At 48.1% G+C, this 15,250-nt stretch overlaps 1 protein-coding gene across 2 annotated transcripts in view; it reads left to right on the top strand.

The window, feature by feature from the left end:
• PCSK6 (proprotein convertase subtilisin/kexin type 6) overlaps positions 1–15,250 on the top strand; it is a 167,341-nt gene that overhangs the window by 134,116 nt on the left and 17,975 nt on the right. The window contains exons 14-15 of one of the 2 annotated variants that reach the window (XM_020911825.2): positions 13,762–13,941; positions 14,061–14,099. In XM_020911825.2, coding sequence (XP_020767484.2) covers positions 13,762–13,941; positions 14,061–14,099 — 219 coding nt within the window. The remainder of the gene's footprint in view (positions 1–13,761; positions 13,942–14,060; positions 14,100–15,250) is intronic. The other variant, XM_070477663.1, reaches the window with a different exon arrangement.

Raw genomic sequence — 15,250 nt, 5'->3', positions numbered from 1 at the left:
GGCCCATGTGCCCCTGGGGAGGCTTCTGCCCAGAGGACACAGGTGGAGACCTGCCTGGCACCTGTGGGGAGGGTTAACCTGGCTGTGAGAGTGGAGAGCTGGGGGACTTGAAAACACCGGAATCTGGATTGGGGTGGGGGTAGTGCCAAGGGCCTGCTCTCTAGGTTACCATCCAGTCTTTCAAGCCTGCAGCTCAGCAGATCCATTCCATATCCATTCTTATTCTTAAGCAACATATTTTTCCATACAAAAGAAGCAAAAATTTGCTCACAGCTTGATTCTGAAACTGCTGGGAGGACAACCCACAGCTTGCCTTCCCAGCTCTGAGTGGCTGTGTGAGCTCAGGGCGTCCTGGGGCTGAGCCTTGAGCAAAGGACCTACATTTCTTGGCTTTCTCTGGAGCCCACCCAGCACACCAACTCCACTAGCTCACTCCCATGGAATCCCAGCTTTGGGTTTCTCCTTTCCCTAAACCTGAAAGTCAGAACCAGGGTGAGATCAAAGAGGCCCGGCCGTGTTTGGTGTGTTTGCCAAGTCATGCAGAGTAAAGCTGCAGGGCTGGGTAAGTTATGCAGCTGGAACCTGCTCCATGCTCATGCCGACCTAATGGAGAGGAAGCAGAGTCTGTGAGGAGGCAGGGGTGAGAGGGAGCTGGGGCCTGCAGACCCCAGAACCCTGCTGCTTTCAGGCCCGAGGACTCTGTGTGCGGTGAGCGTGGAGCAGGGTGTTTACGGGTGTAACCTGATCCTGGAAGCTCCCAGTCCCCTGCCCTGTGGTGTCGGGGGGGATCATGGCCCCTGTGTTGCAGGCCAGGGAGGTTCCAGGTCATGATGGTGCAGATGGTGAGCGGAGACGTCCGCAGTGGGCATCCCTGCACCTGTCATGTGTTTCTTTTCTTTGTCACACTCAGTGATTCTTTGGCCTGCTGTTCTGTCTGCCTTACCAAGCTGTGGTGCTCTCTCATTTTTAAGGAAATTCCAAGTCTTTTTTTTTTTCCCCCTTAAGATTTAAAAAGAATCTTTGTTTGGCTGTACCATGTGTGGCATGTAGAATCTTTAGTTGTGGCATGTGGGATCCAGTTCTCTGACCAGGGATCTAAATAGCACACCCTCCACTGGGAGCATGGAGTCTTAGCCATGGGACCACCAGGGACACCCCTGTGGTGTTTCTTTGAATAGAAAGGAAAGAACCAAAGAAAGCCCAAGGAAGTCATTCTTTTTGGACTTTATGCTTTACTCCATCCATCTCGCACCGCACCCTCTGCATCCTCCCAGGTTTGTTCAGCCCCGCTGCCTGGGGACCTTGCCTCTGGCCCAGTGGGGTGGTCCTGCCCCATGTCAGCTCCCTGGGTCTCCTGGAAGCTGAAGGCATGTCTGGGGCACAGCTGCCCTGTCGTACAGTTTGAAGTTGAGCTGGCCTTCGTGGAGAGGGGGCCAGTCAGACTCAAGAGGACATGGAGAAAGCTGCCACTTTCTCTCCACCTCCAGGTCACGTGTAAATCCTGGCTTTCCAGTGGCAACTGAAAAAATGCACACCTGGTGAGTTGAGAGTTAGGTTTTATTCAGTGGACATATAGAGGACTAAAGCCCGGGAAACTGCCTCTCAGACAGCTCTGAGGGACAGCTCCAAAGAGGCAAGCAGGGAGCCAGGACGTTTTGGAGCTTTTGCAACTTTTGCAACAAAGTCCAGGTAGTCCATATATCAAAAAATTAGTATTAATTAAAGAAAACCAGCCATCTCAAGTTAAGGAACTTAGCATGTTTCTTTGTGTGGGAAGAGACAGGGCTGTGGGCTACCTGAAGGCATTCCTCTGACACAGGCACCCCAACATCTGGGGCCAGCACCCTGCTCTTCTTCATCCTGCAGTCCTCCAGGATGCATGGTTGTGTGGGAGGGTGGGGGTGCTGCTGCAGCTGAGGGTGCCATGGGCAGCCTGTTCTCTCCATCCTGAGTTCCTGCAGTGCTCTGGTCCAGCTGACTCCGCAGTGGCAGTATCCTTTGTTTACTGATACGGAGGTGAGGTCTTAGTTCACGTCAGCACCTAGCTAGCTGGAGGGGCAGGTAATACACTTGGAGTGCACTGAAGGTTTACCCAGGGAGCAGGACGCACACCCTTCTCAGCCCCACAAGGCCCATGGGAAGGAGCTCCTCAGGCTAGAACCTGCAACTTTTCTGGGAACACACAGCCAGCTCAGTATCTGTTGCCCGCTGCCTTCCCAGCCTCCCCTATCCCCACAGTTGCCCCTCCCAGTAAAACCTCAGCCCATAGGCTTTGTCACGGACTCTGGCTTTCTAGAGAACATGGCCTCAAGCACGAGGTTGGTGACAGATTGGGTGTGTGTTCCAGTGGTCTCTTCATTAAGGATGAGGTTTTTTGTCCCCTTGACATTTAAGTCATGTGACTGTCCCATGTGTAGCTGTGACTGTAGAGCACAGGGACTCCATTCTCTCCAGGGATCAACTATGCACTAACCTCAATGGGATGGAGTAGTAGCTGGGCCCGAGCTGGAACCTTGGTTTTAATCAAGAGCCATAAAAAAAAAAATAGAATCATTCTGTTTTCGGCTATGCTTACTCACATCTATCTCAGCACCGTCACTCGATCCCCCAGTCTTTTCGGCCCCGGACTGCGCTGGGCCATGCTCTCCTGTCTCATAGACCGTCTCCTGGAGCTTGCTTCCCACACTGCCATGTCATTGAGTTAGCTGGCCATCCTGAACCATCATCACCTCGGTAGCTCCACTTTTCCTCTCCCTTCTAATCCTGCTTTCCAGTAGGCCTAAATGCACACCTGGTGAATTCAGTTACGTTTTATCAGTGGCAAAGTACTAAAGCCTGAGCTTCAACACAGCTCCTCTCCAAGAATATTCAGGAGTCAATTTTGGAGCTTTTGACTCTTTGAAAAAGTCCGAGGGTACCATTCTCAAAAAAGTCTTATCCAGCACCACCAGTTAAAAGCATGTTCTTGAGCCAGAGGCTTGGGCCTGGATTCTCCCAGGCACGGCGCCCCTCTTTCTTCACCTGCGTCCTCAGGATGCAGGTTGTGATGGGGGTCTCTCACCGGGGTACGGCGCAGCTTTTCTCCCTCCGAGCCCTAGCAGTCGCCTGTCCGGTACTCCAGGCAATCTTTTTACTGTAGGACCGGTGAGGCTGTTTGCATGTAGTGGAGGGGAGGTTCTAGTGGCTAAAGGTTTCCCAGGGAGCACCACACCCTTCCTACCCCACGGGATGGGCAGGTCTCCTCTGGAGAACTGCAGACCTTTTTGCGAACCACGCCAGCAGGTATTGTGCCCGTACTTTTGTCCCACTTCCCCTATCCCCACAGTTCTATAAAAACTCCCCACTTGCTCACGATCGGTTTAGGACTGGTCCTCACACCAATGCAATTGGTCGTGCTTCCGTCGCCCGTGATTGCTGGGGGTTACGGGCGTCAGGAGGTCCATTGTCGCGGGGGTGCTTTGGGAGTAATCACATGGCCTTCATTTTTCCTCCCCAGTGCCGAACTCCACCAGTCCCAGCCATGAATTTCTGGATGGAGATTAGTAAGATGCCCGTCCGGCTGTGACCTTGTATTAATCGACCCTTATTTGTTATTGTTTTCGCTACAACATCTCTCTATCGCTAGCACAGTGTATCCGACTCTTTCGGCCCTGATGGATCTGCAGCGATCAGTTCCCTTTGTAAAATTTGCTCACATCTGGTCTTGCTAAACTTGTCGTATGAGAGTAGTGTGCATCTCACATCTATCCTCTGCCCCTTGGTCCTCTCGCCCAAATCTTTTCAGCATCGGGTTTTAGAATCATTCTTTGTTCATCCAAGTATTAGAGCTTGAGTCTTAACACGTCCTTACCAAGAACTTTCAGGTATAAGTTCCATAAAATAAAGAATCTTCTTAGGAAGTATTAAGGAGAATAAAAAAAAAAAAAAGCATCAGTTCTTCAGCATTAAGCTTTCTTTATGGTCTGATTCGCACATCTGTACGTGACTACTGGAAAAAAACATAGCTTTGACTAGATGAACAATTGTCAGCAAAGTAATATTTCTGCTTTTTAATATGCTATCTAGGTTGGTCATAGCATTTCTTCCAAGGAGCAAGTGTCTTTTAATTTCATGGCTGCAGTCACCGTCTGCAGTGATTTTGGAGCCCAAGAAAATAAAGTCTGTCACTGTTTCCATTGTTCCCATCTATTTGCCATGTAGTGATGGGACCAGATGCCATGATCTTCAGTTTTTGAATGTTGAGTTTTAAGCCAACTTTTTCACTCCCCTCTTTCACTTTCATTAAGTGGCTCTTTAGTTCCTCTTCACTTTCTTCCATAAGGGTGGTGTCATCTGCGTATCTGAGGTTATACTCATAACCCATATAATAATCAGTTACAAGAGGAAGAAATTAGTCTCTCCCCTGTGACTGTTCTTTCCCTTTTTTCATCATAAAAAGTTCCATGGTTTCTTGATTTCAGTTCAGTAACTTTCATATGTTTCTTTCTTACTGAGAGCATAGCTGTTCTCACTCTCTTGTTGGTTTTATTGACTGCTGTTGAATTGACATCTGCTTTGAGCTAATCTTCACTTCCAGAAGAAGAATGGAGCTTTTGCAAACTGTGTTTGATGGCTTGATTTATCTCATTCTGGCAACTAGAAAGAAAGTCAGGTTTCAAGCAATGCCTTCTGTGCTGGCTTCCAGGTTTGTCACTAAAACTCCTTTTCTGGGAGATTGCTCCTGCCGCCTGGAGAGAACTGAGCACGTCGGGAGGCCATACACACAGTTGTCCAGAAGCCCCGTTTTAACCCCATTTACTTTGAGAGTACTTGGTGGGTCTCAGTGGGTCTCTGCCTCCCTTCTGCTCTTTCAGGGGCCCGTTTTAGGGCATTGTTTCCCCGAGTCTTCTAGTTCAGGAGGGAGAGGGAGGGCGATACCCTGCCTGTCCAGGTTGTGCAAGCTTGTGCACGTTCTCAAGTCATGGCTTCATTCATCATTCTGTGTCTCCTGGTCTTGGATGGAAGAAAGAGATAAGATTTTTCTTGAATGCTTCGCTTTTACAAATAATACGCTAGACATTGATGAAAATGCACAGTGAAACGTATGGAAAGGGGAAGAGCTCTCCTGAAAACCCCATCCCCAGGTTCCCTGCTGTCGCATCAGCCACAGAGGTGCAGCCGCCCTGGTCAGCATTCTGGCAGCCAGATCCCCTCCTCCCAACCTCCCACCCTCAGAATATGTAAGTGCATTTAATGTTTGAAACACTTGACTTTATCCCTTTTTGAGAAACATGTCATGTTCAATATGTCCATATTTCTACTTGGTGTTTTTCGGACTTGACATTTTACAGTGTTTTCTAACCATGCTTCATGTATAATTTTGTATTTCTTTTTGTTACTTGCACATCAAGCACTTTTTCATGTCACTATATACCCTCTGTAAGCAGCATCTTTTATACTTTTATAATACCTTGCCGAGTAGAAATACCATCACTTATTTACAAAGTTAAGTCGCTCAGTCTTGTCTGACTCTTTGCGACCCCACAGACTGTAGCCTACCAGGCTCCTCCGTCCATGGGATTTTCCAGGCTAGAGTACTGGAGTGGGTTGCCATTTCCTTTTACAGAGGATCTTCCTGACCCAGGGATCAAACCTGGGTCTCCCACATTGCAGGCAGACGCTTTATCGTCTGAGCCACTAGGGAAGTCATTTATTTAAGCATCCCACTATTGTAGAACACATAGATTGTTTTGGGGGGTTTTGCTGTTATAAATATACAACTTAGTGCAGAAAGTGTTTTCCTAAATTTAAAGGCATTTTCTTGGAATTATTCATCAGAATTAAAGGTCATAGGACAGATAAGCAGTGGAAACCATAAATATACATACTCCTGATACATATTACCAATGTGCTTTTCAAAATGGTTGAACCAACCTACAAGTTTATCAGGCATAAGTAGGCACTGTCATTGCCAACTCTGGAGGAGATAAATTATATCTTCCTTTTAATTTGCACTGTGATAATTAGGAAGTTGAACACTTTTCCATATGTTTGTGTGTACAATGTGTGTGTTTAATTACCCTTTCTTTTTTTGTCCAGAGAATAGTCAGTATTGTTGTTATCAAGCTAGTAGGTGCTTCATGTAAAATACAGATGTAATAACCCTTTCTGGGTCATAGCTCCTACAAATATTTTTGTGGTCTGTTATTTGACTAAGTAGTCTTAAGACTTATATATAACCTTAAAATAATCTTAAATTTCTTCTCTAGAGTTTTGCTCATTCACTTTTTATTCCTGCCTTGTGATTTGATTTTCTTCATAGTATGATTTGAGGTTTTGTTATTTGATTGTTTTTTTTTTTTAGTATAAGGTAAATATCTTTCATAAATTGCTAATGAATTACCCCCAAACAAAGACAAAATTGTAATGTTGAGAGATGTTGTGGGCTTCTGTGTCTGGCACCAGAAAGACCAAGAACAGAAAAACTAGCAAAACAACTAGAATACACAAAACAAGCTGTGAAGTCCAGCTGTGCTGATAGTTCCAATAAAGGTAAATAGACAAACTGCTTCATTTAGAAGACAAAGATTGTCAGATTAGATTTTTGAGTGTGTTTGCTACTGTGTCTGCCCCACTCTGCCTTGAGGCTGGCTTGTGCAAAGACTCTCTGCCCATGGCTTGTGGTGGAGTTCATCCAAGAGAACTTCAGCAGGAGAATAGAAGGAGGAAAGTGTACTTCTATGTGAGTTATTTATCCCTCCAGCATCCCTTGGGATCACACCCTCCCCTCCCCTTGCCTGTAGGCCATAGTACACCTGTGGGCTTAACACCCCTTCTGTTTCTAGCCTTGGGGAACCCCATCATCCCTTGCCTCTGCTCATTGTTGTTAAGTTGCTTCAGTTGTGCCCGACTCTGGGACCCCATGGACTGTAGCCTGCTAGGCTACTCTGTCCATGGGATTCTCCAGTCAAGAATATTGGAATTGGGTAGCCATGTCCTTCTGCAGGGGATTTTCCCAACCCAGGGATCAAACCCATGTCTCTTGCATCTCCTGCATTGACAGGCAGATTCTTTAGCACTGAACCACCTGGGAAGCCATTGGATTATCTGAGTTTAATTATGCTATCTGCTTCATGCTGTGACTGACTGAGAGAGCTATATGTAAGAACAATATCTAAACTATAAGAAAACTGCAAAGTTAAGAATACAGTGGATGGTAAAAGGTAGTCCAAGAAAATGCTAACCAAAGAAAGCCAATGTAGTTCTGTTAACATTGGAGAAACAAATGTTAAGGTGGAAAGCCTTCCTGAAGCTGGAAGAGGATCACTGATGTTTATAAAAGATTTGGTTCAGTCCTGACGTGGCCTCGAAATATATAAAGCAAAAATTTGTTAAAACTTCAATGAGAAAAGGACAGACTGACACACAAGGTCAGAGGTTTAGTGTACCTCAAGTACATTTGAGGGACAAAACAGCAAAAGTCAACAGGAAGAGAATTCTGAACATCAGAGTTGAAAATTAAGTCCAACCAGTGGACCTACACACAATGACCGAAGAACACACTCGCCTTTCCAGCACAAGGTAGATTATTTATGAGAATTGGGCACATCATGGGCCATTTGGCAAGCTTCAGGCTATTTCCAAGGACTGGTAGTATATAAACCCTGTCCTCTGAGAGTACACAAAAGAAATCAAAACTTAAGAGGTTACTAGAAGAAGCCCATACATTTGATAGTTGGGCAACACTACTAAATGACTCGTGTCAAAGGAAAATACCATAATTTAAAATAGGAGATCTTTGGAACTGGATGATTATAAAAATATTGCTGATTCAAACAGGTAGTGCGGGTAAAGTAGAGGTGACAGAGGGAGGCCTAGTCCCGAGTGAAGAAATAAAAAAAAAAAGAGCTACTCTTCCCCATGCTCTCCCTGTGGAACCAGATTTTAACATGTGACCATCTTTCTTCTGCCCAAAGAGCTGCTTCTCCATTTCTTAGCCTGCTGGCCATGACTCTTCCATTCTTGGATTTATCTCAAAATATCTTTATTTCAACCCATCTTTTGGTTTGTTTATTGACATGTTGATTTTGACTCTGCTGACAGGAATCAAGGCCAGGGTGCCATGGCTCCACCTATTTCTGAACAGTTATTTTCACTGGATCCTGGGTCAGTCCTGTTTCTTTTTTATTATTTCAACACTTTAAAAATAGTACTTTTTCTTCCTGTCTCCACTGTTTCTGATGCGAAGTGCTTGCATTTACCATGAAAACAAGCATTGTTTACATCTGAGCTAGCTGGCATGCTATGATAACATTTCCTGTCTCGTTTTGTTCTGGCTAGCAAGTTTGCTGAATACGAAATCAATAAATAAAAAGTGCGTTTCACATTCCAGCATGCAGAACCTCTAATCATTCTTAGTGCCTCACCGATAAATAGAAAAGGACCCCCACATATGTGAGAAGTTTATGCAACATCAAAACAGACACAGACTTTACAGAAAACAAACCCCGGGGGGAAGAAGCAACTCAGGCACCAAAAACAAACAAGAGCAGAACCAGAAAATTTCAAGAAAACTGCAGTTGGTGTTGTAAAATAGAAACATGGAGTAGGGGAAAACCCACTTCTTCCTCCCTCCTGTATTTCTCTCCCTGTGCTTCCTCTGTTGTTCCCACAGAACTCTTCACTTCGGGTTTTCCCCAGGACAGGCAGTCCTCTGCAGGTCCTCCTGGGTGTGCTACAATGTAACTCCATTCTGGCACCATCTGCCACAGGACAGCGTCAGCCCCACAGACTGAGGGTTCAGTCCCACAAGGCTTCCCCCTCTCTTCCCCACCAGCGTCAGCCCCACAGACTGAGGGTTCAGTCCCACAAGGCTTCCCCCTCTCTTCCCCACCAGCGTCAGCCCCACAGACTGAGGGTTCAGTCCCACAAGACTTCCCCCTCTCTTCCCCACCCCACTGTACTTGGTACACCAGCTGTAAGCCTGGGTTATCACCTGTGCTTTTGACCAACTGCCTGTAGATCTGAAGATCCCCTCCTTGAGTTCAGTTCAGTCACTTCAGTCATTCAGTAGTGTCCAGCTCTTTGTGGCCCTGTGGGCTGCAGCACGCCAGGCTTTCCTGTCCATCACCAACTCCTAGAGCTTGCTCAAACTCATGTCCATCAAGTCAGTGATGCCATCCAACCATCTCTTCTCTGTCGTCCCCTTCTCCTGCTTTCAGTCTTTCCCAGCATCAGGCTCTTTTCCAACGAGTCAGTTCTTTGCATCAGGTGGCCAAAGTATTAGATCTTGAGCTTCAGCATCAGGCCTTCCAATGAATATTCAGGACTAATTTCCTTTAGGATTGACTGATTTGATCTCCTTGCAGTCCAAAGGACTCTCAAGAGTCTTATTCAGCAGCACAGTTCAAAAGCATCAATTCTTTGGCACTCAGCCTTCTTTATGGTCCAACTCTCACATCCATACATGACTACTGGAAAAACCATAGCTTTGATTAGATGGACCTTTGTCAGCAAAGTAATGTCTGCATTTTAAAATGCTATCTAGGTTTGTCAAGCTTTTCTCCCAAGGAGCAAACGTCTTTTAATTTCATGGCTGCAGTTACCATCTGCAGTGATTTTGGAGCCCAAGAAAATAAAGTCTGTCACTGTTTTTCCATTGTTTTCCCATCTATTTGCCATGAAGTGATAGGACCGGATGCCATGATCTTAGTTTTCTGAATGTTGAGTTTTAAGCCAGCTTTTTCACTCTCCTCTTTTAGCTTCATCAAGAGGTTCTTTAGGTCCTCTTCACTTTTTGCCATAAGAGTGTGGGGGTGGCGGAGATCTAATAAATTCTTTGTTGTTCATAACTTTGCTTATGGCTGAAGAAAAGCCAGGAATTCAAAAGAATTAGTTCAGAGCCCTTAATCTAACAAAATCTTTCCCCCACATCCAGCTTGTTTGGATTAGTGCTTAATTCAAAATGCTGGAAGAGGAAAGCGATATCATTGGTGGTACTTTCCTATTGGCAAACTCTGCCTTAGTCTTGGCTTAATTCTTGTTCTCTCTTTGAATAGGAATAACCCTGTTTGTTCATTAGGAGCTCAGTTCATTGAGAGGAAATGCACTGAAGACAGTGAATGAAGACAAGGCCATTTGTTGGCAGCCTCAGGCATCAGCTTGGATTATCTTCTCCTTTTCCCAGCAGTGCTGCCCGAGCATTTAAGCAGGCAAATGTGCCCTTCCTTCTTCTAAGGGCTTAGGAATCTGGTGGAGAGACAGCCAAGGCATTGGAATCAGGGCATCTTTTAAGAACCCTTTCCTGGAAACGAAGGAGTGAATGGTCCTGGTTGGGTTTTTGTAAGGGTACCTTGTGCAGATTTGACCAGTAAGCAGTACGCTCTTGTTAAAAGGTCCTACTGCCCTGGATGAAGGTCCTGTTGAGTGTCGGCTGGCTGGGTCGCTGGTCTAACCCTGGATGGAGTCCTCTGGAGTATGGACTGGGTCTCTGTTGCCCTGGGTGGAGTCCTGTGGAGTGTGGACTGGGTCTCTGCTCTAAACCTGGATGGAGTCCTATGGAGTGTGGGCTAGGTCTCTGCTCTAACCCTGGATGGTGGGTCTTCTGGTTCCTCCTTGGTTCTTCCCTCTGCGTCTCCTCTCCTCACAGCGAGGGTGGACTTTGGGCATGGTGAGAGTGCTGGGAGCTGGCACGGGCTATGGGCTACATCCTCAGGGTTGCGGATGGGTGTGGAGTCAGCGGGGGGGGCAGGGATCACCCTGCAGCTGAGAGCCCAGAGTTGCATTTCCACGTGAGTCACTTTTCTGAATCTCTACCATTGTTAAAGTCATTTCATTCCCAGGCCGATCAGTGAAGTAGGTGTTGTTAATGTGATCCCGCTTCACAGATGAGGACACTGAAGAACAGGGAGAGTGAGTACTTTGCCTGAGGCCTTACAGCTAGCAGGTGGCCAAGTCAGGATTCAGAGCTGGATCCTTGCTCTGCCAGCTTCACCTGGCACCTCCTCATGTGACCCAGGATATAGGCTGCCTGTGACTGCAGACATTCGAAAATAACTTTGATGCCTGTCAAAGGCTTTGTTAGTAAGTGACACCACATCTCTCTGAGGCAGTGATGGAAAGATCAGCAGGATGTGTTTTAATGGAAAATCCCAACTGCAGAATGTGCTGCCAGGTGTGTTGATAAAAGGGACAGGGCAGAATATGTGTTCATGTTTGCTTGGATAAGAATAAAACACCTCCAGAAGGATGCTCAAGAAACAGGTAGCCAAGTAGCTGTGGACAGAGATGGTGGCTGGGACAGGCAGGTTGGGGGGACTTCCACTCTGCTCCGTCTGTACTTGTAGATTTTAAGTCTTCACGTTTGTTTCAGAAATGTAAATCAAAAACCCTGAGCCTCAGCTTTTTCATGTTTGCTTCCCCGACTGTATAACCAGTTTGTTTATTTGTTGTTGTTCAGTCACTAAGTCATGTTCGACTCTTTTTGACCCCGTGGACTGCAGCATGCCAGGCTTCCTTGTCCTTCATCATCTCCTGGAGCTTGCTCAAACTCATGTTCATTGAGTCGGTGATGCCATCCAACCATCTCATCCTCTGTCATCCCCTTCTCCTCCTGCCTTCAATCTTTCCCAGCATCAAGGTCTTTTCCAATGAGTTGGCTCTTCATGTCAGGTGGCCAGAGTATTGGAGCTTCAGCTTCAGCATCAGTCCTTCCAATGAATATTCAGAGTTGATTTCCTTTAGGATTAACTGGTTTGATCTCGTTAAAAAAAAAATTATTTATTTGGCTGCATCTGGTCTTAGTTGCGGCACACGGGATCTTTAGTTGTGGCATATAGGATCTAGTTCCCTGACCAGGGATCAAACCTGGGCCCCCTTCAGGGGGAGCAGAGAATGTGGAGTCCTTGCCACTAGACCACCAGGGAAGTCCCTGTTTATAGATTTTTAAACTAAACTTAATTATTTAATATTTGTATATGTGAAAGGTAATATATGCCATGTTTTTTTTTTTTTTTAAATCAAACCATCCACAAGAGAAAACAATAAAAATGAAGTCTCTCTTCCATTCCTGAACCCCAGCCGCTCCTCCCGGCCTCCCCTCTCGGCCTCCCTTCCAGGCCTCCCTGCAAGACAGATCCTCCTGCTGGTTTCTTGGAATTATTTTTCTCGTCAGCTTTATCGAGATATAATTGGCATGTGGCCCTGAGAAGCGTAAGGTTACAGCACAGTGACTTACACATAGTGAGAAGTGATTGCTGCAGTGAGTCTCCCTACAACCCATCATGTCCTACAGACACACAAGGAAGGAAAGAAGCTGGTTTCTCCTCATAACAAGAGCTCTTAGGAGCCATTCCTATGGTTTTTTGGTATCGGTTCTGCTCTCCCCGCTCACACACAGGCTGTGCTGATCCCAAGCTTGGAGCAGCCTCCCTTCTCTTGTTTGTCCCACCAAACCTCTGCCTAAAATAAGCATCTAACTTTAGTGACAAGGCCTTTGGTGGGGTTTCTAGAGACATGATACAAAGTTGAAATAAATCTCAGCTCTGATTACAGCTCACAGAGCCCTTCATTGCTGCCTGTGGTCACTATGCTCGCCTATGCAGTCACTATTCTGTGTTCCTCACTCAGCACCTCACAAGCCAGAGCTTTTTGGTGTGAGGTATACCTGTCATTTGATCCCTGGGGTTTAAAAATGGATGGTGCTTCCTAGCCCAGCTGTGTTTGCTGCACCTGGGCCCACATGAAGCATTTCCCTGTCAGTGTCACTTGCTGTGTTGGGGACTTGGCCACAGAAAGAGCCACACCCTCTGGAGACATGTCCCAGAGGACAGTCAGCCCAGGATGGGTCCCTTACCTGCTTTAATCCTGGTCAGGCTGGGAGGGCCTGAGCCTGACTTGGGGGCTTTGGTGGCTGCAGCTCTCAGGGGCTGGGACCTTATCTGGCCAGGATGCTGGATAAAAGAAACCAGTGCTGATCTGTCCCCTGCTACGTGACAGAACCAATTCCTGTGGAGTCAGTCCTCTTCTCAATAAACCCTGTGCAGCTGGGGCGACCGGAGCCCATTAGCGCGAGCTGAGGCTTATCCTCCGGCAGGTCACACTGGCCCTCGGCCCCTCACCTGCATGATGATGACATCAGTGACTCTCCTGACACAGTCCCATGGCCCCGAACGCTGGCCACATGTGTTGAGAGAGGGAGGTGGCCTGCAGTTGTGTCTACCCCCACCCTTGTGGGCTGTATCCCACCTGCACAGTGCAGGCCAGGTTCCCCTTCTCCTCACACCTGAGCATATCCAGCTGTCCAGGCCTCGTTCCCTCATAGAGGCGGCAGGGTGGTCCCTGCTGCTTCCTGTCCCCCTCCCTACACATGCAGACCAGCGAGGGTACCAGTCATCTTTCTGTTTCCAAGACCCGCCATCCTGGGACCCAGGGTTGAGACCCCAGCTAGCACGTCAGAACACATGGGATGAGGCTGAGGGCCCGCCTGGCCCCGATCCATCCCCTGGATTTTCCCAGACAGGGAGGGAGCTACCCATTGTAGGGGTGGGAGTCATTTGTGGGGGGTGCACTGCACCACCACCCAAGGAGGGAGAGGTGGCTGGGCAGGGGATGATGAGGGGGGGAATGGCACTGGGCTGGGAGCCCTACTGTTGGAGGAGGGCTGGGGACCTGAGCCAGCAGCACCAGGCACTTCTGGGGGACGGAGGCCCCTGGCCGGAGCACATCTTGGGCCTCCCAAGGGCTGTCTGGACTCTGGGTGAGTCTGGATCTGGTGCCTTCCAGGGAAGCTAAGGGAGTGGACCCTCATCTTGTATGGCACCGCTGAGCACCCCTACACCACCTTCAGCGCCCACCAGTCCCGCTCTCGGATGCTGGACCTCTCCGCCTCAGAGCTGGAGCCCCCAAGGACCGCTGTGTCACCATCCCAGGCCGAGGTTCCGGAGGAAGAAGAGGACTACACAGGTACTGAGCCTGTGGCCGGAGGACACACCTGCTTGTCCGCTCCCCGTGGCAGGCAGGTTAGGGCTGCCGGCCTCCTCCTGCTCGGGAGTCCTAGTAATGGTGGTCGTTTGCACTCACAGCTCCTTCCTCCCTTGGCTCTCCTAGTCTTTTACAGATCAGTAAGTATGCTGCAAACCAGTAAGTACTCTACAGCCTTCCTAGGATGGGAATACAGGTTCCCTGTGCCCCACCAGAACGTGGACCTGCCCCTGGCTAGTGGCACTCCTCTGGGGCACCCCCTTTCCTTTGGGGGACCCCCGGCTCCCGGCTCAGCCTCCAGACCCTCTCCCTGATCTGTCTGCTCTTCGTCCTCATGGCTGGGATGTAGGAAGGCCCAGGGCACTGACAGGAGCCGGGACGTGTGGGCGTGGCCAGGAGTGGCTGGTGTGGAGACGGCGGAGGACCAGGGGATGGGGTGGGGGGACTGGAGGAGGACTCGGGACAGGGTCAAGGGCTGATGTCAGGGGAACACTCACAAGCAGCAGGGGTGCCTCCTTGCCAGTGGTCTTCCTGCAGCACTCCCACGGGCAGACCTGGCTCAGCCTGCAATGCTCCATGCCAAGGAGCAGCCATGGACGTTCCCAGCACTGGGCCGGGCATGGTCTTGTGGGCATACCTGGCCGAAAGCTTTCCTTTCCCTCAGAATCACCCTAGTGATTGTGAAATGTGGAACATTTCTGGTTAGGCATATTTTCCTTGGCTAAATATTTCAGCTGCTTGATAAATGATGGGTGAGATCTAAGAATATTGATGCTTTGAGTTATCTAATAGCTTCTAGGAAAAAAAATAACAAAATGGAGAATTCCACCAATACAGATCAAGCATAAATTATGGGTGATTCAATTTTAAATTTCTCCTACCATGCCTTTGAAATGGAGCATTGAATTATGTATGGACTAATCTGCTGTTTCCCCCTGTGATTTATAAACAGTGGCAAGATTCAGTAATTATTAATAAAGGACTGATTCCCTCCCCCCTAAAATCTGCTATGGGTCTAACTTCACACTGTCTTGGAATGTCACTCTAACTCTTATGTAGCCTAGGCCACTCAGGAGCCCAACCACAGGGATTAGGGGGGTCTCTGTGGGGTTGAGGTGTGTTCCTGACCCTCAGGGAGGTTCCCTGGGGTCTTGGGCAAGTAAGGTGGGCACACCAATAACAGCAGAAGAACAGGAAAGGGGCCAGGGCAGGAGGAAGGGCATGGAAGGAGGGGAGAGGACTTGGGGGAGGGGGGCCATCTCTTTGGTGCCTGGGGATCCCCTCTGTCACA

Source organism: Odocoileus virginianus, chromosome 16, assembly GCF_023699985.2.
Source record: "Odocoileus virginianus isolate 20LAN1187 ecotype Illinois chromosome 16, Ovbor_1.2, whole genome shotgun sequence".
Lineage (NCBI taxonomy): Eukaryota > Metazoa > Chordata > Mammalia > Artiodactyla > Cervidae > Odocoileus > Odocoileus virginianus.
This window is presented reverse-complemented; position numbering and strand designations above follow the sequence as displayed.